Below are 22645 nucleotides of genomic sequence, written 5' to 3'. Positions count from 1 at the left end.
AAGTATTCAGTTGTGCAACTAACCATCAAAAGGTAAAATTTAGGAAAGGCAAATGGTGAAATGGTGAGATTTGGTGAAATCTGGTGAAATTTCAAGTACTTGACCTGTAAACATGTGATTTGCATCTGAAATTTCATCTCCCAAACGCAGTATAAACTAAGTATAAACTATAAACTAAGCAATTCACTAAGTAGGTTTTCCATGGCAAGAAGATGCCTTTCTGCAGTAAAGTAACATGCATCCTATCCAGTTCCATTTTTTTTTTCTGGATGTGGGCTTCAACAAAAAAGAAGGAACAGAGTTGATAACCCATCTGACCCCTGATATTTATTACCTGTGGCATCTTGTATGCACTTGACACATCCTATTCTGTTAGGGGTGTTGCATTTTAGCTACATTCATGTCATAAGCATTAGAAGAAAATAAGCATATATGATAAAATCAATTACAAACAAACAAAAGCAATAAAATAAAGACACAAAATAAATTTGCAAAATTCATTTACAAAGAATGTTTTTGTCTTCCCCCTCCCCCTAGCCAAAGACTGTATTTAAGAAGAGTTTAACCATGTTGTCATCACTTTTTACTGAATGTTTGTATAACTAAATACAGTAATTTTTTTAGCATATTAATGCCTTTGGTTAATCAGTTTTTACTGAAATGGCTTGTTTTGTTTATATGATGCCATACTGACTTCAAAGAAAAGGGTCTCCTCATCTGAGCAAACAAGTTTAGTAATTTTCCATGCTGCCCACTTCCTTTGTCCATTGCAGATCTTGTAAATTGCCATGAAGCCTTCAGGAATTAAGTGTTCACATAATAAAACTAAAAATCTTCCTATCAAAAAGGCTGAAGTGCAGAGCTGAATTTAGCAAGGTGCTCGCTTTATATGCATCAAGCACAGCAAGTGCTGATTTTAGTTGAGCTGAAGTATTACTTCAGCACTGAAGAAACTACCGCACAAGGGAATATGAAGATAATGGTTGTCAATACTAGCTACCTTATGCATTTAGTTTCTTCTCAAGGTTCCAGAAATACTTCATTTTAAGTCTTTTGCCTGAAGAAAAAGGTGTTTTTTTGACAACCTGTTCACAAAAACTTAACAGTTTTCCTCAATTGTTCTGAAATTACTTGGAAGTGGTTTGAGAAAACAGCATATCCAAATTGCAGAGGAGTATTTGTCAGTTTTCATTGCAGCCCTGTCCGTATTTCCATTCATGCTTGAGTACACCAATTAAATAAAATAAAAACAACCTAGGTTTTCAGACCAAACGTCCACAATGAGGCTCAGAATATATCACTGCAATGTACTTTCTTTTTGTACTGACTAGAAAAGAGATTATTAGAAAAACGCTAGAAGTGAAATGAACATAAAAATCATAAAACTACAGGATAGCTACAGCAAACAGCATAAGGCTTCTCTGCACTAAAACTTAACCACTTCCTTCTTAGGATTATCTGTACATGACATAATGGGACTGGGCTCGAAAATCCCTGTTCTTAGGATTTAGTTTGCATTGTGCTTCTAGTATGAGACAAACTGTGACATTTTTCTGGTACTTACACAGTTGATGCCAAGCAGTGTAAACTTGTGGGACATGAAAACTAAACAGTTGTATGGATTCATTACTTTGATTCAATTGAGTTCTTCGGTGCCTAATTTGCATGGCTATGATTTATTCTCAGTTTTTGAATAATGCAATAAAGGCTTTGTTTCATTTGAAGGGGTAGAGGACCATTGAAGAACACATCTGATGTAATTAATGCAGCAAAAATGATTTCAGAGTCAGGATCAAGGATGGATGTCTTAGCACGGCTGATTGCCAATCAGGTAGGTTATTTATTTAGCAGTGCATTAACCTTTGTCACAGATTAATACGTCCACAGAAGCTCCAATACCTGAGAAGGTCACTTACAGAAATAGTAATGACATTTTTAGATCTACCTGTCTAATTTTCCTTTTTATTCTCACTTTTCGGAATTGACGGATACATCACAGCAACAACAAAAACCTATGACACCACCTGAAAAATCAGAAGAAGATCTATGTAAATCCATAAGCACGGTGATCTTCCTGGCTAGGATGGCAGCATGCTACCTTAATACATTAATAACACCAAACAATTAATCACACGCAATCCACTTTCCTAAGTAAGGTAGGTAGTACTAGGACCAGACTGTGCCAGTAGAACCATGTGAAATTTTAGTCTGCAACTATTAAGCCATTTAGTTACCTAGTCTTTTGTGACTGGCTTTTAGGTCCAGAGTAGTATGGTATAGTCAGTCTTTCACACCCACTCTTCCCCTCACTTTTATTTTCATAGATAAAACTTACTTTTCTAACATGCATGAAGAAGGATTTTTTTTTCTTTTTCTGTTATATGACTCTGAAATCCAAATAACATGAGACAAAATTTCTATTATTGGTCTATACAGTTGTGAGCTGATTTGTGGAAAAAAAATAGGTAAAATGTCCTCATTTCTGATCTTGACAGGTGCTCTTCCATACAGCGTATCTTTTTCAAGTGCACTGCCTCCTTTACAGATTCAGTTTTTAACGTTTAAAAACTAAAATTAAAAATCTGTAATCTTTACTGGATGTATTACAGAAAATAATGTGGTATCAAAGCTAAAGATTAATGTATTACAATCTTACTCCTTTTACAATATGGTGAATTCTTACTGGAATATTTCTTACCTAAAATTACCTAAAACTTTCTTCTTGTATTTTTACTGTGACTCCAGACTAGAAACATGAACGAGTTAGCATGAGGAAAAACCATTATAGCACATAACCACTGTGTACCTTCCAAAGTGCCAGGAAATGTGAAGTTCAAGTTGTTTTAACCCTTTACTGAATTCACTCAAATAACCTCTATTTATTCTAGGTCAGAGCTTGCACACAGTTGATAACCCATCTGACCCCTGATGGCATAATCAGTTACAGGTGTTGCATTTTGGCTAAATTTATGTCATAAGCATTAGAAGCAAATAAGCATATATGATAATGTATATATTTCAAAAAACAACAACAACAACAAAGACACGAATCAAAAAAGCCCTTGTAAGGATATGAGTGAACCAGGCCATCTCTATTCAGTAAGTTCAATACCTCTGTGTTGCACACAACTACAATCACTACTGTATATGCATCAAACTTAGTAAAAAAGAAGAAAAAAAAAAAAAAAAAAAAGAATCTTGACGTTACGCCTCCTATTGCAAGATGTACAATATGATCCTCTCATTCCTCTGATGGCTAGAAATCTTTCAACTTCTATATACTCTTCTTCTTACGCCAAATCATCCTTTATCTCACCGAGATTTTTTCTTAACTGTGTCATTGTGCTTTTTAAATCTCCATGGCATTTGTAAACACTAACAATTCTTCACTCAACTGTTATTCGACCTAGTCATTACTTTAGCTAGTAAAATAGTATATTATTTAACCTAGTTGTTATTTTACGTCTGCCCTGCTCTCTTGGTGTCCTAAAAGAAAAGAAACATCACATTCCCTGTGGGCTAATAGTTGTTCAAACTGAAGGACCCTTTCAAGAATTTGCTGTCTAGACTAGAACATAAGTTTTGATGAAATTTAGTGATTGCCTTTCTCCAACACATTAAAATACACTAACATATTTTGCTAAAAATAGGTTAGTAACATTTAATTTGTGTGATTTTTTTGATGTCATGTAAAAATGGGTTTGTACTATTTGCTTCAAAAGAGAAGAGTAACAGCTGCTGGTTCTACCATTTTTCAAGTATATGTTCTAAGATAAATGTCCTTGCATTCTTCACACATACTTTTTCTGACACTTCTTCACCACCTGTTATTGAACTTAGGCTACCCTAAATCATTTCAATTATTTGTCAGCAATTCTGATACTATCTCTATTACCTTACTGTTCACAGTCGTCCCAGGATTTTATGCCTTTACAGTTATCAGGACCGTAGTAACGTATGATGAGTATTTTCAGTATTCAAAGTGACGTACAAGGAAGAAAAGCAAAACCTGCTTTATTTCTTCTACCTAGCTTCAGACCTAAGCAAGACTTTGAAATAAGCAATCACTGCATAATGAAGAATTGTATCTCTTTGACCTTTTCTTGCTCATAAAACATTTTCAAACAAATTATTTTGGTTCACACTCCATGTAATTTCAGAGACTCAAATTCAGGAACTGTGGAATTACATAGTTCATACAGTTTTCCTATTAGGGAAAAAAAATCAAACTCTATTTGCAATATTTTATATAAATCATCAGGTGCAAGAGCACCCATCTGTTAGACTGTTTTTCACTTATGATTTTTATAAATTCCTGTGTTGAAAAGATAGGGACACAGTGCAGTACAATTAGCAAATTTCAGTCCATATTCAAATCACTTAAAGATGACTCAGAGTTAACAACTGTGAACATAGTCCCAGTTAGGCATCAACATCAACCTAGGCACATCAATCAGAAGGATATTGATGATAAAATTAAACAATGTTTCAACTCCACTGTCAATTTTGTGACCTGAAAGCCTGAAGAATATAAGGCAGTACATCCCATTTTTAATGAAATACACTGCAGATTAAGGATTTTTACTAAACGATGCCTCCATAACTATTTGTTTTGCAGCAGGAAGTGCTGGTCTGTCATGGAGCCCAGTAAGAAAGGCAGTCAGACCATGAGGTACCATTTACAATGCTGTTTACCACCACTGTTAGGAGATAACAGCAATCTTGTCGCTTCATATAGTGGGAACCCAAGGTGGCGCAGCACCAGATGGGCCTCTGATCCACATGCAGCATTCTGGGCAAACACTGTCCATACAAGAGATTTCCTCCATTTTCATTTCAGCTATTCATGGGATTTTCTTAAAGAAAAGCAACTCCACTCATTATTTCCAATATCAAACAAAAAGGATGGTCACATTTCGCTGCAGTCCTACAGGCAAGGATATGCACATGCCCTTATCACCAGTACGAGGAGGGAACTGCTGCAGGCTCCTCCACTGCAAACATCTGGCCAAGCGTATGCTGTGGCCAAGGGATTTCTGCAGCACAACCCAGGCCTGAAGGCCTTGTGATACGTGCAGCACAGCACTTGCCTGATTAGCTTCACTGATAAATGGATCTCTAACTACTCAATGTATAGTGGTCTTCTAGTCAGGATTAATAAATACATCAATACAAGAAAATGTTGATTACTTTATTTCTGGAAGTGTAGGGATCGATACAAAACAGTGTTTTCTTTTACTACCAAGCAAGTGTTGCTTGTACCCAGTGTTTCTGAGCACTATGCAGAGGGTTCCTCATGGAACATCCTCTTCACAGAGTACATTTCTTTCTAACATCTCTTTATAGTTGGTTGGGATATGCTATAATGCTATAATTTGTAATTGTACTTTATCCTGCATAAGGTAACACAAAATGTTATCTTTAACCCCAGACATACCACATCCCTATGTTGGTTCCTGGTTTGATTTTATCTAGTAAAGTTTCATGGGTAAAGTACATAAAAATGGGCATGCTGGGTCAGACCATAGGTTGATTTAGGTCCATACCCTGTTGCTGACAGTAGTGACTAGATACAGAACTCTGTGAGATGACGGTACATATTTCATGATACTTCCACAATATGGTCTTCCAACTTCCTGTAACCACTAATGAATTTACTTACCAAAACACATTTTTGGTACATTTGATAGCTTTGATATTCCTTGTATTTATTTTTTTGTTATTTTTTCCAGTGACTTTTTTTAACCGATGTACGATTCTCATTATTATCATTCTGCAGCAGAGGTTTCTGCAATTAACACACTGTGAAGAACTATCTCTTGTTTTGACTGTAGGCGAGTTACTGTTATTGGCCTTCTGGTTTTGTATTAGAAGAGAGAATACTGATCTTCATTAAAATCTTTTCTGTACTTTACCTGTTCTCTTCTGTGCCAGACAGGGGAACAATGCACCATACATACCTGCGCAGGGCAGTAAAACCGCAGTTATACCACAGATTTATGAAATGTAATTATGCAGCTGAACACACCTTTTTTACCCTAGTATTTGCTTTTTTGCGTGCTACTGAGCACTCAACCAATATTCTCCAGACCAGAGGTCCAGAACGCTGGACCAGAATTATTACAACCTAAAGGTATCCTTCTTAAGTGGCAGTTTCCCTATCTTTGAGGCATATCATCTTCAGCATTCCCAAAACATTACACATTTCTTCTACAAATGCATACAAGGCAGATAGCAAATGTGACTGTCATGCCAATATTATTATATAAATAATCCTGTCAATATTATTGTATGAAGTTAAAACATTGTCTCTGAACTTCTGTAATTGACACTGTCACTACTTGAAGTGGAAGAATGAGATACTGATCAGCATCTGCCCATCTCTAGAGTTTTTCCAGTGGGGAAAAGAGAAAAGTAAACTGGGGAGAAGAAAGAATAGAAAAGCAAGCAAACATCTCTTAGCAGGAAACACACTGATAGTATAGCTTTGATAGTTAAAAGAGGTTACAACTGCATTTGACTGGAAGGACAGATTTCTATGAAGTAGTTTCAGGAGTAAAAAATGAGTATTCAGGTTTTCTGAACAGCCACAGAGATACCAGTATTTGCATACTGAGACCACATTGAAAAATGGGGCACATCAATAAAGAGAAGATGTCAAGACACCCTTCCTTCCATTTTTCTCCTAAACTATGCCAAAGTACAAAATATGTTTTAGTAATGGATCCGGAAGAACACAAGGTAAGGATACATATTTAATGCATATTAATTACTTAAAAATTGTTCAGGTTAATTTGTTACTCCTTGCTGCCATTTCTAAATCTAGAACATCAACTTTTTTGCTTATCTAAGCATTCCAATACTAAGCGCAGAGTCCTGAAGAACAGAGGATTACCAGAACCCCCATTTTAAGCAAGTATCAGATTTCTTCAGCAAAGCCAGTAATTTAAGTGAAGTACTTCATGAAGTAGAATTAGCTTTTTTTTCCGTTTTTTAAATTTGTTAGATTTAAACCATTACTCTCAGTCACTGTTCCATAAACACAAAGGTCTAGCTTCATGAAACAATAGATGAATGTTGCCTCTGCAATGAGCTAGGACCATACATTCTTTCTTAACATATAAAACTTAATTTCCTATCGAATTAAAACGGCCATGTTTCCAATACAAACTACAGCATACGAAGGCTAAAAACACATCTTTGAGGAACTTGTAAGAATCAATTTCTCATTTCTCATGCTTACTTCACAGTTTTGGTAGCACACTAAGGGCTCACCATTCACCTGTAAGATATCTTTATTTTGCCAGAGCAATGAACAGCTTTAGAACAAACACATGAGGTCTTAGTGTGACCAGCTTCTTAGTCACAGAGCAGCATTTCCCCTCCAGGTATTTTTGGTGTTCACATAAGTGAATATAGAAAGATGTTCTTTTTTATAAACTATTCAAATAAGTGAGTCAGCTTATTCAGTTCATTCTTATTTTCATGTTCCCTCTGATACAGAAGATCTGCTATCAAGCTAAATACACTAGATGGAACGCAAAAATGTAGATCATTATTAGAAGATAAAGTATTATTTTGTATAAATGTTAACACTGCTCTTGCGTTTGTGTGTTTATATTTGCCGACGTAGATATTACTGTTACTGTAGGTATGTTCTTAAAAATAAGTCAAAGTCTCCTAGGAATTGAAAGAAAAGTAATTATCCATGTATTAAGGAATTTGATCAGTGATGTTTCTGAGGTAAGCTCTGCGATGTTCAAGTGAATATAGGGAAGTTAGGGATAGATCTGAATGATTTGAGTAATTCCTCAACGAAGCAATAATGTGATGTCTGAGATGAATTTTTTGAATCAGCCACTGCGTATATGATTTATTGTTCATTCCTTTATCTTCAGTGTCCAGACCAATCATGTAAACAGGACTTGTTGGCTTACCTGGAACAGATCAAGCTATACTCCCATCAGCTCAAAATCTGCAGTCAAGTTAAAGCAGAAATCCAGAATCTAGGTGGAGAGCTCATCATGTCTGCTGTAAGTAGAAAAATGGTATAAATTACTATTCATCAAAATAAAATCTGTCATATTTGCATTGTCCTTTCCTGTGCTTATGTTCTAGTATAGTCATGAATTTCTTCTTTTATTTGCTTTTTTTCTTTTTACACTCTCTTTACACAGAGAATCTAAGAAAGTGAAGCATAAGCCTGGTGACTTAAAAGGCAGAGCAATCATTTGTGGATTTCTTTTTTCCTTTTAGATTCTTAAAAGGTATTATTCTTCACTATTGTTCTGAAATACTTTGTTTATAAGAACTGTAAGGTCTTCGTGATAGTGGATTTTAGTTTAGTTTAGTTTCACATACATGGAATATGCACAGGTGTGTATCAGCATACACGAAAAGAAATCTCCAGAGCTGTACTTCCCATTCAGAACAAAATGCTGAGGGGAATTACTGACTACCTGCTGTGACATGCAGGAGACGGTACCTCCCTGCAGAACTAAAGAAAATTAAGAACAAAGGTGACTTGATCGTTGAATACATTTCTTGATTTGCCGTATTGTGAACTAAATAACATCAGACGTGGAAAAGATGTAGCTTATGATTTTATGGAAGTTCTGTGCACTTGCTCTCAGCAAAAGCATAATTGTAAGTGTTTACACAGAAGCAGTGAGGTTCCTATCCCTGGAGATATTTAAGAGATGTGCAGACCTGGCACTTCAGTACATGGTACAGTGATGGACATGGTAGCATTAGGTTCATGGTTACACTTATGATCCTAATAGTGTTTTCCAATCTATATATGCTATCACTATTGTAACTACATATTCTTTGATTATTAGTGGTATTATCTGTGGCATATAGGATTATGATATCCAGACATAAAGAAATGATAAAAAAGAGTTACGGAAAGAGCTTCCCATACCACTCTTACCTTTTAATACTTTCCTCCTAATGAAAACTTCACACATCCACAGTCCTGAAGTACATACATGTATCAGAAGAACAATCAGTATGTTTGTAAAAAAAGCAGACGGAACCCACCATTGCCAATATGAGACTTTGAAATACCGACGTTTTATAGCAATATTTTGTTGGATGTTTTACAGTCAGTGGAGATTGCTGGTTGGTATCAAAATTTAAATGACTAGGCTTAAAATTGTGTGTTTTTTCTCACTGGTCTAAACACCTGTTACTGGGAAGGTATTCATGATGGGCTGTGCTCACCTGTCTTTCCTCAACTAAAATTGTAATCCTATGAAAACAAAACCAAAGCAAACTGTGCTGATGGTTTTCCTAGAAGGCTAGTTCTAATACGTAACTAAATGAGCTATTTATACATATTACTTCAAAGAAGATAAAGTGGCTGCTAGGACTAAGAATAAAAGAATTAAAAACATACGTTTTATAGAAAGTGATATGGTATTGCTGATCACTGAATTGCTTTTTCTTTGTCAAAGCTGGAAAAAATTCTGTCTTTGAAAGTCCACATGGGGCCTTGGTTTAGAATTTGACTATGTGAGTTAGCTTGGCTTGGAAAAAGTAGAAGGAGAAGGTATTGCAGAAAGTAGAACAGAAGGTGACAATGTATATCTTCTCTATTGATCTCTCTCTCTCAGACACACACAAAGATTTGGGAGTACAGTTAGGAAAATGCTGTAGAAAATATGCAGAAAATATGCAGAAAATGCTGTAGAAAATATGCAGAAAATATTAGAAAATAAGCATCTCTTCCCTTACTGTCTGCCAAGTATCTGCTCAGGCAGCTGAATTCCACCCTTCTAGCCAATTTCTTATGGCTTATGTAACACTGCTAAATCTTGATGTTTTGTTCACATATAATCAAAGTTATTTTATAAAAGCAAAGTTAGTTTTTTTTTTTTTAAGGTCAGAACTATAGCTGGATTAGGATTGTGTTCTCCCATCTGATCTTCTCTCATCTATTTATGCTAATAAAATAAGAACCAGAAAGAGAAACATCAGGCATGATTAAGAAAAAAGAGGGCAGGCCTTTGCAAGTAGAGTTCTTGTTAAGTACAGAATTCATGAATCTTGAATCTTGAATGTCTTGAATGATACTACCCTTCCCCTGGTGAAGATCTGTTACAGGAAAACATGTATTAGGAAGGATATTGGACAGGAAACATGTAAAGGTTGCTACTCTTTGGCTTTCACTGGTTGCCTGCAATTTCTCATTTCTGTACCCATGCACATACATGGGTAAGACTGAACTACTTTATTCATTGCCATCCCTCAGCTGTGTCTTAAGTATAACAAGAGTATTACGTATATGAAAAAGTTTATTTTAATCCATATACACCTCATAATTGTTCATTCTCTGTTGTATCTTCTTTCTTCTACCTGCTTTTTATCTGTGTCCCTGTAACCTTATCCTTGTCTTTCCTGTAACTCCTTTGAGAATCTCCCCTTGAACGTTTCCCGTATGAAATTAATACCTTCCCGTATCAATAGTGTAGGTTGAAGAGGACAGTTGTCCTGGGACAACCATGAATGATTTGTAAATCCTACTGACTGTCCGCCTGCCTTCCTCAGTTAGTGGCTTTTTGACTTCAGGCCATATAAGCTTAGAGTTTCTTACTACATTCAGTTATGCCGCCACATGCCATTCCCTGTGCCCTTCCCTGAGCCCAGTGTCTTCATTCCAGACGGTAGCTCAGTAGGTGTTCTAAGCCCCACTTACCATGGTTGTAAAAGGGAACGCATACAGAAGAATAGCGGGGGATATACGTTCATTCACTTCAGTTTTTCCATTCATTAAAAATTCCTTTATCAGTATTTAATCTTTCATGTTCACAAAAAATATTTCTATGTATGAAGTACTTCTACACATTAAGTACTTAGCATGCTGACAGCATACTTGTTTCAACAATGGATTAAAAAACAGAATTATATAATGGGGCATAAAATCAACATATGAAAGTGTCTCTATCTGTAACTCCTGACAAACAATTCCTTTTTGTGCTATTTTAAGACATGTTTCTTGTGTTTCATTTTATCCTCTTTGGCCAGGGAGATCCTGCAGGTCAAAAGGAAGTCTTTTAGTCTTATAAAGAAAAAAATCTAGAAGGAAGTTCTCAGAGTTACAGTAATTCCTAGAAAATTCCTACAGTAATTCACAGAAATTCCTAGCTAGCATAGAAAAGATCTCTCTCATGTTAGCGAGCCTTACCTGTGCACTAAAGGCTATTTCACTGCTTTTTCTGAAAATAGTCTCTTTTACCTCGGAACTTTCCTGTTGTCTCAAGTACCAGACTTATTTAAACACTTACATAAGTCTACTTTGGTGCTAAATACAGTTGCTGTCATGCTTCAGACTTCATACATAAAGGCTAGATTTAAAAATCTGTTTCACTTCCTTAGTTACCATGCCAGTTACATTTCCTGCAAGACTTTCCTATAAACATGTTTTCAGCTTTGAAGGCTGACAGTGAAAACCATGGAGCCAAGACCACAACTAGCATGTAGTAAAGTACAAGATAGGATATGTGTAGCTGCTACCACAGCCTTTACAATTCTTGGATAACCATGCCCCAGGAAAATAATGTCTGAGGCAACATGCAAGGACTGTGGCAGCTGGCAGGCTGCTCAGTGCTTCAGTGCTTTTTTTTTTTTTTTTTTTTTTAAACAGTTGGAGGATTTTAGTTACTGCTAGAAGAAGCCACCAGCAAGAGCTGGCATTTTGCCTGTTTCAGAGCTGCTTCTTTAGCAGGGGATGAGATGGGGAGCAGTGCACTGCAGTTGCTCTTAGGGTTCCTGTTTTGGTTTGTTTCTCCCTCCTAAAGAAAAGAATTGGAGAAGGCAGAATGTCTTCCCTGTAGGCCCAAAGAATGGGAACAAAGGGCTTAGTAACAAACTGGCAGTCATTTTGAAATACTGACCACTGAAACAGCCAACTGGATTTAATATAGGTGGACCATTTGTTCCACTGATGAGAGCAATGCTGTCCTGCCGGTACTGCTGCGTGACCTTCAATGAAAAAACTGCTCATCTATGTTGCTTCATGTCCATAGCTACTGTTCTGTCAGAACTGATGCCTGTGTGTGCTAGAGGCACAGCTGCTGCTCCTTCTTCAGCCAGTTTGTTTCTCCTCACTATTATTTCTCCATGTCATTAGGAACTGTCAGTTCAGTTTCTTTCAACTAATAATGGTGAAGGGCTGCTTAGAGGGCCTTAACCCATGCATACGATTACACAGCATTTGAATCTGACAGTAATAAAACATCACATTTTCTAAAAGTTGACTTCAGTCACTAAGAGTTGGATTATTAATTTAAAATTTTCTTTTACTGAGAGCTGTAAAAAATGTTTGCCTATTTTTTTTTTTAATACAATAACACTGTATCTTCCCCTGCATGTGCCTAGTGTATGGCTGTAAGTGTGAATACATAAAAATCCTCTGGCCTTTGGAAGCATAAAAAAGGAATATGGTTCTTACTTACTTAGGGTCAGCTCAGTTACTACTGCTTTCTGAAGTCCATCTACCTAGAAGAACTAGTTTACAGAAGGAAGAAAGTACATAATAGCAACGTACAACACAGGTAGCTTTTCCTTAAAATAACTACTTTGTGTATGAGTAAAATCAGGGCATAGATTATCGTTCATACACTCAGTATGTTTTCAAAACAAGCACCTTAAACTAAACCATTGGTCTCCAATTCTTTGCAAACTAATCCAAGTGAAGAAGACAGCTAGTGAAGAATTTAAATTAAACCATACTATTCTCTTTTTCTCAAGGACCATTTTTTCAATGATCAGACATCTGTTTTTTTAAAACCCTCCTTTAAGTGAAAGTGGCAGAACTTTGAAGGGACTTGGTTAGCTACCCATACAAGTGTTATGTTCCGTTATGGTGCATCAGGGAAATGGTCTTATGGTTCTTCAGTAAGTTGTTTATCTTTTAACTCTGACACAGGGCCTGGTCTAATTATAGGACTCAATTTCAGTTCTTCAAATCCTACATAGATTCAAGTAATGGTTAGTTGTTTTCCTGATTATATTCAATTTCTCCACCTGAAAAATAGGTAAAAAGCAGTAACCCCCAAATATCCTTGCGGTCTGTTAATGTAATTACTAGGTACACAGACACATAGATAACCTATAGAATAGCCATATTTTTACAATAATTAAGCTTATTGAGAAATAAACACCCCTAGATTGCCCACTCACACAATAAAGCAGATTTCCCTAGAGCAGTTCCACAAAGTCTGATACTCCAAGGGGAGAGTGTGGCAAGACAGAGGTGAGCCAAAGATAGGCTTATTGGGGAAGAAGGATCAGTTTTTAATAACAGCAAAGAAAAATCACAACAGAAAGTCTCCCTTTGGCTTATTATGTAGCCATTTATTTTGTATGGGGACTAAATCTACGGTGAATGTCATCTGGCAGGTACATTAAGAAACATGGCAACTAATGAAGTGCTTCCAACTCTTGACCTTTGCCTGTGCTTTCTAGAACCCCCCACCTTCTTGTGCCACTTTTAAACTAAAACCTTAATTTTTTGTTAAATGGAATTATCACTGCTCTGTGTGGAAAAAAAGTTGAAATGTAAACATCCTCAGTTCAAAAAATAAGATAACTGTTGTTAAAATCCTGGCTCTGGGAAAGGAAAACTCCAATGTCTTCAATGTTTGGGATTCCACTCTTAACAGTTTACCTGTTTGTTTTGATTCAGATGTTTACATTTAGAGTTTTTATTCCACTCTTTAAGGAGATGAATACAAATTGGTTAAAACACTATTTTATATAGCAGCATCACTGAAAGAACTATAAATTAACAGAAAATCTTATAAATAAGGGAGAAAAAACTAGAAGTGTACCATAGTAAGTTTTCTTACCTTAGTCTCTCAACAGCTCACTATTCCTTAAAAGGTAGATTTCATGTTATTTTTAGAAATCATCAAATTCAGTCCTTCTTTGATTAATCTAACAAAATTTGCTTCAAACACATTTAAGTCAAATAGTTCAATTCAGATATGTTTTTAATAGCTGACCTTGATTCCAAAAGATTTTTAAGTTCTGACTTCAAATACTGAATAGGTTGTGTATTTGATACTTAATTATTGATTAAAGTGTAGTTAAACTGTAAATAAGACTTGGCAGATTGCAAGCAGCCAATTGATAAATCCGTGCTTTAGTACTACAATTTTATTTCCTTTAAAAAAATTGTTCCCAGGAGATGAATAAAAAGTATTGCTGTTAGAACCAAATGTGGTTCTAACAGACCTGCTTATTATGTGTCAAGAAATGCTTTGTGAGTATCAGCCTGCATTGTTTGTCGCTTCTTTATGTCAATGAGACAGCATCTGCTAGTCTATGCAAAGAATATGAACAGGAGAATGACGTATTTACCTGCTCTAAGAATAAGGAAATTCTGTATTCTTCTAACTAACAGAAACAACTAATACTTACACATCACAAGGCAAGCATCGCTTTCTTAGTATACAGGAAAACACTTCAACACAAAAGTACCTTTACATTTTAAGTCATGAATCTGTTTAGCATTGAGAACATCACATAAAAATAATCCTATCGGTTATTATATTACACTCTTTATATAAATGGATTGCTACTACTCCCAAGACACTAAATTGTTTTCCAAATAACGAGAAATACAATGCATGTAAACAATTAAAAGTACCAAGTTCCAAATTATTGGCTTTGTTACTCAATGAAGAATTTGCCTACAAGAATTCTGACTTTGAATGCTTTTCAGCCAGATGGGCCATTGACCGTGCTTGTGTACTGTGCCACGATTCTGGGAAAAGGCAGGGCACATCCTTTCATATATGCAACAGCAACGCAAGTGCTGGAGACAATAGCTCATGCCAGCCTGAGTGCTACTAGTCTGATTTTTGTTGGTGCTGTTTTTTTTTTTGTTTGGTTTTTTAAATTACTACCTTCAGTTCTGTATCCTCTGTATGTCACCATAATGTGAAGTTACTGTAGTTAGAGAATCATTCTGTCTCCTCAGTGAAGTAGCAGTAAAGAGATACCACTTGCCGACAGGAGATGACATTTTAACGAGGGAAGATACGGTAAGGGACACTTTTCCCAAATCCTTTCAGGAATTACTGTTTTGACTGACACAGTGAGACCTGCAAAACGTGGAAGCTGGAACACTGTGTCTTCATGGGAAGTGCAGAAAGAGCAAAAGTGAGAGTTGGGCAAAAATAAGACAACCTTTGTTTGTGGCTGGTTTCTTTGTTTTGCTAGTGAATCTTTATACACCACTTGCTGCAGACTGAAAACTTTGCAGCTATGTGTCTCTAAATAAGATGAACTTAAATGCTCAATTAATATTTTATCGCTCTTTCAATTATGCCAAGTTTCATTTCATTGGTTTTCCTAGATAGGACACCTGGAAGAACCTGCTGAATATTTGAGATAAAAGCATCCAAGTGAAGACAGTACTTGAGTACATTCAGTTTATAGAATAATAGATTTACATCAAACTCAGTAATGTTACTGGTATTGAAGTATAAAAACAGCTGCTCTCTAGAAAGAATCAACAACAACAACAAAATGCATAGCCTCATACTTACCATCTGTAGCTTCAAGAACATATCCTAAAACCTTCTCCAAAATTGTGAATGTGGTTCAGAAATACCAGTACGCTTTTGCCTCACAATACTCACACTTTCTGTATTTAACCAAGGATATTGTAAGACACATCCAGAACACCGAGGGGAAGAAGAAACTAAGACAACACAAATAGTGTGAATATCCTAAAGGATAGCATTAAGTAAATTACATTATGTTATCCTACATTTCACTGCCTATTCAGAGATGCCAAGGGCATCATAAAATAAATGAACATTTCTGCCCATCCTGACATAACATTCCCACCTCCACCATACCCACATCCACCTCTGCTATGGCAAATGCAGCACAAACACTGATTTAAACATCCTTAGTGGTAGTTATGTATTCTGCATTTTACCTGGGAGGCATACCAAACCTATGTTTTAAGATTTTATTTTAGGTATCTGCATCTCAGGGCACCTTCTGTAGATCTTAAGTAATACGGCAGAGCTTCAGTTCCTATGGCATGGCAAGGGGGCAGTGGAATTCAGGCAGTTCAGTTTGGTGGAGCTGGACAGTTGAGTTTATAATTCAGAGTCCTCAATTTTGGCATTTAAAATGCCTGAGTTGATAGGTTTCTGCTCCAGTGAGCGTGTGTCAAGCTATGAGCAGCCTGATATGCTCATACATGAAGCAGAAATGTCACATCTAATTGACATTACACCCTCTTCAAAATTAGATAACTGTAAAGCATATTTTATTTACTTAATAATAGATATATCATTATGGTTTAAGAAATAGAAATAACTTTCTTCTTGATCGCAGTGGTGCACAGTGGCATGATGAAGAAGCTGTGGACTGTTAAGAGCCCATGGCTATTTTGTTGAAAGGAGCCACAGAAGCCAGAGTGAAGTGGTAGCTATTCACTGCCCATAGGAGAGAAAAGCCTGTAAGCTCTAACTGCCACCTAGAAGGATTCTACTTCATTTGACATACTTTACAGTATAAGCCAGGGTTACAATAACTGGATGGTTTGGGGTGCAATGTTGATGCCCAGCCTAGATGCTGGTACACATTTCTTCTAGAAACCTTTTCCCTTCAATGGAAGCAATTTTTTTTTTTCTGTCCTGAGAAGCCATGACTGAACTTGCCAAATACCCCAGCCCAGCTTGCTACCCAGCCTAGTGTGGCTCCAACACCAGGCCACTTGAAAAAAGTGGAAGGATTACAGAAATTTACATCACTTAGAAACAAAAGCCCCATAAGCCCATAAAGCTTCTGCCATAGAAACAAACCCAGCTTTTCTTTGCATCTGCTGGCACCCAGGAGCATCTTCATATTGGTGTTACTGTACAGACGATGCTAGAAAAGCGTGTGCTTACAATGCCACCAATATCAACCAGGGGTGTGTGTATGCACGCGCATGTATATATGTGTATATATATATATATATATATATATATATATATATATATATATATATATGTATTTAAAGAGGATCCATGGAAGCTGTCAAAATCATGGCTTTGTCAGCTTTTCTAGAAGGCGACAGCCTGAGGACAGACGAAACTGCGTGCATGTGTGTGCCCACAATTTACCTCTGATTACCACACAAAATAAACAAGATTATGATTTTTTTTTTTCTCACATGCTGCTGCTTATCACTTCCTATAATCAATTAACATACATTTTATCAAGACAGTAATCAGCAGTTTGAAATACAGACATCATCAGTTCACGTACCAGTAAGTTGATACCTATAACGCCAGTCATCCTGCCTAGAAAAAGGGATCCTTGGGCAACTGAAGACATTCCAGGAATATAATGGCAAAGCCTCTGATCAGAGCATTTCACTGACTGAGTGTGGAAGTTATTAAAATGGTACAAAGGCATTATTTGAAAGATGCATTAGGCTTTGAACTGCGAACTTTCATTCAACTCGAATTTTGCTAAAACAGCATCACAAGAATTATGCTTAACTGCTTATCCTACCAGCATGGCCAGGCAGTCTGTTTACCTAAAGTTTATACACATCAGTCCCCATACATACTTGTCTTAGTTTGAAATACTACCATGCAACGATTAGATGACTATTACAAACTGGAAATCCCAATGAAAAATCTCACATGATAGAGCAGTGAACTTTAGAAGTCATATGTTAAATTTTACATTTTACCTTTTCCTACAGCATATGTATTCAGTCCACTTAGCGTTTTATTTTATTAATTTTTTTTTTTTGGTGGGCCACAGTTGCTGAGATTTCCGTGTGCTCTCCTGCTCTTAGTTACCTTTAAGCATCCTGGCCACTAAGACTAGGTTCAGCAGCTCTGACTAATCCAACTACTTGACAATATCCTCCGTTGCTTAGGAGCATGTGAGAGCACCTGGAATGTGATGGGAGCAGCTGGAGAATTTACCTAGTGTTGATGCAAAGGAAATAATGGGTAACATTTTTACATCTCTTGAGTTGGTTTAATTATCCATCAGTAGTAATTGCAGTGATACCCTGCAGACAAGCATTATGAATTCACACACACACAAAAAAATAAAATGCAACAAACATCTATGTAAACCTTTTTACTCCATCAGCACAGATTTTTGTCTATCACTTCAAGTCTGAGCATCAGAACATGGATATAATGATCAAACATACCAAGGGAAAACCAAGAAATTTTGTTTTAGTGTGGTAGTCTTCGGTTTTAACTGTTGTTTATTCCTGAGCATATTGTGATTAAAAGGAGGCTTTTCCGAGACTAATGTTTCAGTTTTTTAAAAAAAATATTTAATTTTTTTTTTTTTTTTAATTACAGTTGGATAGCGTCACTTCACTAATTCAGGCTGCCAAGAATTTAATGAATGCTGTGGTGCAGACAGTGAAAATGTCCTATATTGCATCCACAAAGATTATCAAGATTCAGAGTCCTACTGGCCCACGACATCCTGTTGTGATGTGGAGAATGAAAGCTCCAGAGAAGAAGCCCTTAATTAAAAGAGAGAAGCCAGAAGAAATCTATGCAGCTGTCAGAAAAGGTTCTGCAAAGAAGAGAATCCATCCTGTTCAAGTCATGAGTGAATTTAGAGGCAGAGAAATAGTCTAATATTCTGCCACTTTGTGTCTCTATCTTGAAATTCTAAGTTTTTCACCTCTTCCCCCTACTTATTTAATAACAATGTATGTTAGTGTTTTGCTTTCCCCTAAATCTCTAAGTTAACACTTGCTTAAATTACTTTGAAAACAACGTTGGATTAATTAACAGCACACAGTTGAAAAAAATTGTCTTGCAGTGTCAAACTATCATGTCTTTATACTGCATGTTTTCAGCAGAGCACTTTGAGTGATACGTGAGAGGACTGTGCTACAGTAGTGGAAAAGCAGGATGCAATGTGCCGAACTCTGCCGAAAGTCCTGCATCTGCTAGGGACAGGCATTCCTTCAGTAGGGATGAATGAGGCCAATCTTAAACTTAATTGTAGTTTATGACATACAATATTTTTGAACACTGTTTACTGGGAATGTCCTTTATCAAGATCGTTACACTGTGATCAAAACAGCTGGACTACTTTATGCTAACTGAGAATTTTGGCCTTTACTTTTTATCCTGTTTGAAAGGTCCAAAGATCAACCACCTCTAAGGCCCAGCTTTATGTAAAAATAGAGGAAATGTAAACTTGAAAATGTTTGAAGAAACAAATGTTATAACAACATGGACATGATAATGTAACAAAAAAGCACTAACTGCAGCACAGCAATAATAGCTCTTTAAAACGGCCTTTGAAACGTTACCATTGTTCAGTGTTCTGTTTCCTACTGTATTCTGTGACCTCTAATTCATCTGGCTGATTGATTATTGCAGTAACAACAGAAACTTTTCTCATCACAGCACAAAAGAACAAGTATGAAATGCATCATTATTCCAAGTCTACTGTGCAAGTGACACAGACACGTCTTGAATCTGAAGAATGGTGAGATTTTTGCAAGGTAACTAGCCAACTTGATGGCTTTGCTTATGGAAGTAGAGTCCCAAACGTAGGACTGTGCTGTCTAGCAACTTGCTAAATTACTGCATTATATTTCAACATACATAATGAAGATAAGCGATACTACTCTGATTATCACCATTCTGTAAGATTCTTATGGAAAGATTTTTTTTCTGGATCTGTTTAAATACTAAATCTGCTTGGGCTGACTTTTTAAAGCAAAAGTCTTCCCTGCCTTATCACTAATTTTTCCCAGACCTCACCTAACTAAATGTCTTTCCTTAGCAAGTAGATTTTTCTTTCCTTTTTTTTTTTTTTTTTTAAAATTTGCTCAGGTATAAGAACTCCCTCAAATTGCAGAACTTCATGATGCATCATTGACTACGATTAGGAGGAGGTTCCAAAGTATGGGCTACTGCTCTGTCATTTACTACCATGTTTGCACAATAGTGCCCCTAAACAGCTCCACTTAGGCAGCAGAAATAACCTTGAACTGTTTTTGTTTTTTCCTCTTGTGGCTGCTCTCTAAGAGCCTGTGCACAGGATCAGGACAGTGGAGCAATATAAATTTCTAGGCTGTTGGTGAAGAAGCTCCACAAAACCTATAGTCATCATGCATTAAAGATTTTACAGATCAGTATTCCACTGTCCCCAACTTTACTACTGTACTATCTGTCAAATGAAATAAAATGAAGAAGCTGGGGGGGGGGAGGGGGAACAGCACTTTTCCGATACAAATCCCCTCCCATATTTTCACAAGATCTTGGCAACACATGTAGGTACTTGCTAATCCTTTTAGGAATACACAGTGGGAAGCAGTTAACAGTCAAGTAGAGCAGGTAGATACAATATAGAGCTGGTCATATGATATACGTTCAGTATGTCTGCTAGCACACTAAGCAGAGCTAAGAAGGATATTTTTTTTTGTGGTGCACTGCTCGGGAGAGTATAGATTGTCACATCTTAAAGCTAAAATCTCCAAATAGAAATTCAGGCTCTGGCCCACCCTCTTTGATTACATATTCCCCATACAACATTCAAGTCCAAAAGGCAACAGGCAAATTAAAATAATCTTGGGCTTGGGGGGCATTACTCTTGAAAAAGAAAAGAACACACCTCGCATCTCTGGGATACATCTTTGGTATAAGTTCACATTGACATTAGATGTTTGTAACTTATGTTTTGTTTTCATATTATTAATTAAAAGATTGCACACCACTTTCAGCATTGTGGGTTGTTTGGATGTGTTTCTGTTCTAGTCTCCAGCAGTAGCAAAACCCTGTTTAAATGCCTGCCAGGCTTTCTTATTGCTGTAAGTTCCAGCTTCTCTAGCATACTAAGTGTGATCTTACTAGCCTGGTTTACATTAGAGCTCTTCTAGCACTCTCATCACTAAGACAGTTTATTGCTTAATATCATGTTCATGACTACAATACCAGTCCCAGCTCTTTTAGCCTGGCCATTCTCAATAGCCAGTTTCATCTCAGCATCCAATACTGTCCCTATTACATAGGAATTTATTAGGGGTGGGGAAAAAATATGTAAATGAACAAGGAAATCAAAAGCCACAGTTGCTTTCTGAGAATAGCTAAAAGAATGATGTGTTAACTGTATCTGGACTTCTGCTTCTTGGCTAAAATTCAAACCCAAGTGAAAACATGACAAGGTGAAGTTTATTCCTACCTAAGGAGACAGAGAGATGAGAAACAAATCCTGAAGTTCTAAAAAATCTGTTGTATTAGCTCATTACCTCCCTCAGCAGATCTGGAAAGTAGGCAACCTTCTCTGCCACTATTAATAATGCTGATGGACAATGTGCTGCTCAGTATGCTTTATTCAGACACAGTTACTTACTTCATTCTGTAGTTTGCACATTCCTTTCTAGCCCTGGTTTTCAGAGAATATTTTTTCACTTCGCTGTTGTTTTGCCTTAGTGTTTGCATGATATCCATAGTGTAGGAGCATTGACCTTGCAAACTAGGTTCTTAGCTAGAGTAGAGCTTTACAGGGCTTTCTCATTCCAGCAGCTCGCATCGTTTCATTAGCTTACCTCATCCACTCCCCATTACCACATTATGGTACAAAGCGTGACGGACAACTAGGGCAGTTTTATTTAAAAGAAAAAAAAGTCCACAGACTATGTAGCCTTTGGACTACATAGATTATGTAGTTTGTATTGTTTGTTGTTGAAGCACATTAGTAAAAGAAAACAAAATTAAACCATTTCTGAGAATATTGAAGCTGTTGATTTTTGATTATTAAAGCCCACAACCTGGTTGCATCACACTGCTCTCACTGCTGATGTTGTTTCCTGTAATATTTAGTGCTTTTCATTTATAAAAGGCAGTTCTTGTCACTGCAGATTGCACTGCGCATAGCTTCCAGTTTGTCCCAATTACTCTCTTATTACCTGAACTTAGTGAGCCATTCCTGGTAAGTAACGTAAGTCCTCTAATACCTTGGAACTTCAGAGAACTCAGAAAAATTAGATATGTGTCCCTCCACTTCTGCCCACCCCTGAAGCCCTGCCTTTTTACACAATAAATCTGCTTTGACATAACTGATTGACTGTGTTCGGAAGGGAATGGTATAGAATAAGGTGGGAAATAGCTGGTAATACACTCTTGGTTTGGCCCAATCGTGCCATTAACCTGGTAACTGTAGAGAAGCTTTATAGCTGCATCTTCAGTGGAGATGACTAGGCAGTGTGGCAACACACAAGTCTGCCATTCCAGATGGTTTTAAAAGGGGTTTTAGATCTTTTGAGGGCATCTTGTGCTGTTTTCAGTGGGTTTACAGTTGAAGCGTTTAAGAAACAATGTGTTTACAAATGAAGTTTAAATGAGTTTTTAGAAGCATTATTTTTGAAGAAAATATTTGTAAGTTTTCACCAATAGTAGACAATAAAATTCTACATGGTCATACCTGCTGTTTGTGCTCCCAGCAACTACTTGTCCCTTGTGTACTGTTCTTGGTTAAACTCTAGCGATTGCCCATATATTTGGCTCAGGAAGTAAGTACATAAATTAGAGCCCAATCCCTTTGGTTGGATTAAAACAAAACTGTCATTCATTTTCAGAAAAGAAGAATCTAAAATCAAATACAGCAAATAATGACTATCCATGCA

At 36.7% G+C, this 22645-nt stretch overlaps 1 protein-coding gene across 1 annotated transcript in view; it reads left to right on the top strand.

Annotated features, from left to right (window-relative positions):
- Positions 1-20719, top strand: part of CTNNA3 (catenin alpha 3) — a 456005-nt gene extending 435286 nt beyond the window's left edge. The window contains exons 16-18 of the mRNA XM_084289960.1: positions 1726-1831; positions 7899-8033; positions 18351-20719. Of these exons, the coding sequence (XP_084146086.1) occupies positions 1726-1831; positions 7899-8033; positions 18351-18638 (529 nt within the window). The 3' untranslated portion in view covers positions 18639-20719. The remainder of the gene's footprint in view (positions 1-1725; positions 1832-7898; positions 8034-18350) is intronic.
- The last annotated feature ends 1926 nt before the right edge of the window (positions 20720-22645 follow it).

This window comes from Netta rufina (genome assembly GCF_964035555.1).
Source record: "Netta rufina genome assembly, chromosome: 7".
Lineage (NCBI taxonomy): Eukaryota > Metazoa > Chordata > Aves > Anseriformes > Anatidae > Netta > Netta rufina.
The sequence above is the reverse complement of the archived record's forward strand: the minus strand, read 5'-3'. Positions and strand labels throughout refer to the sequence as shown.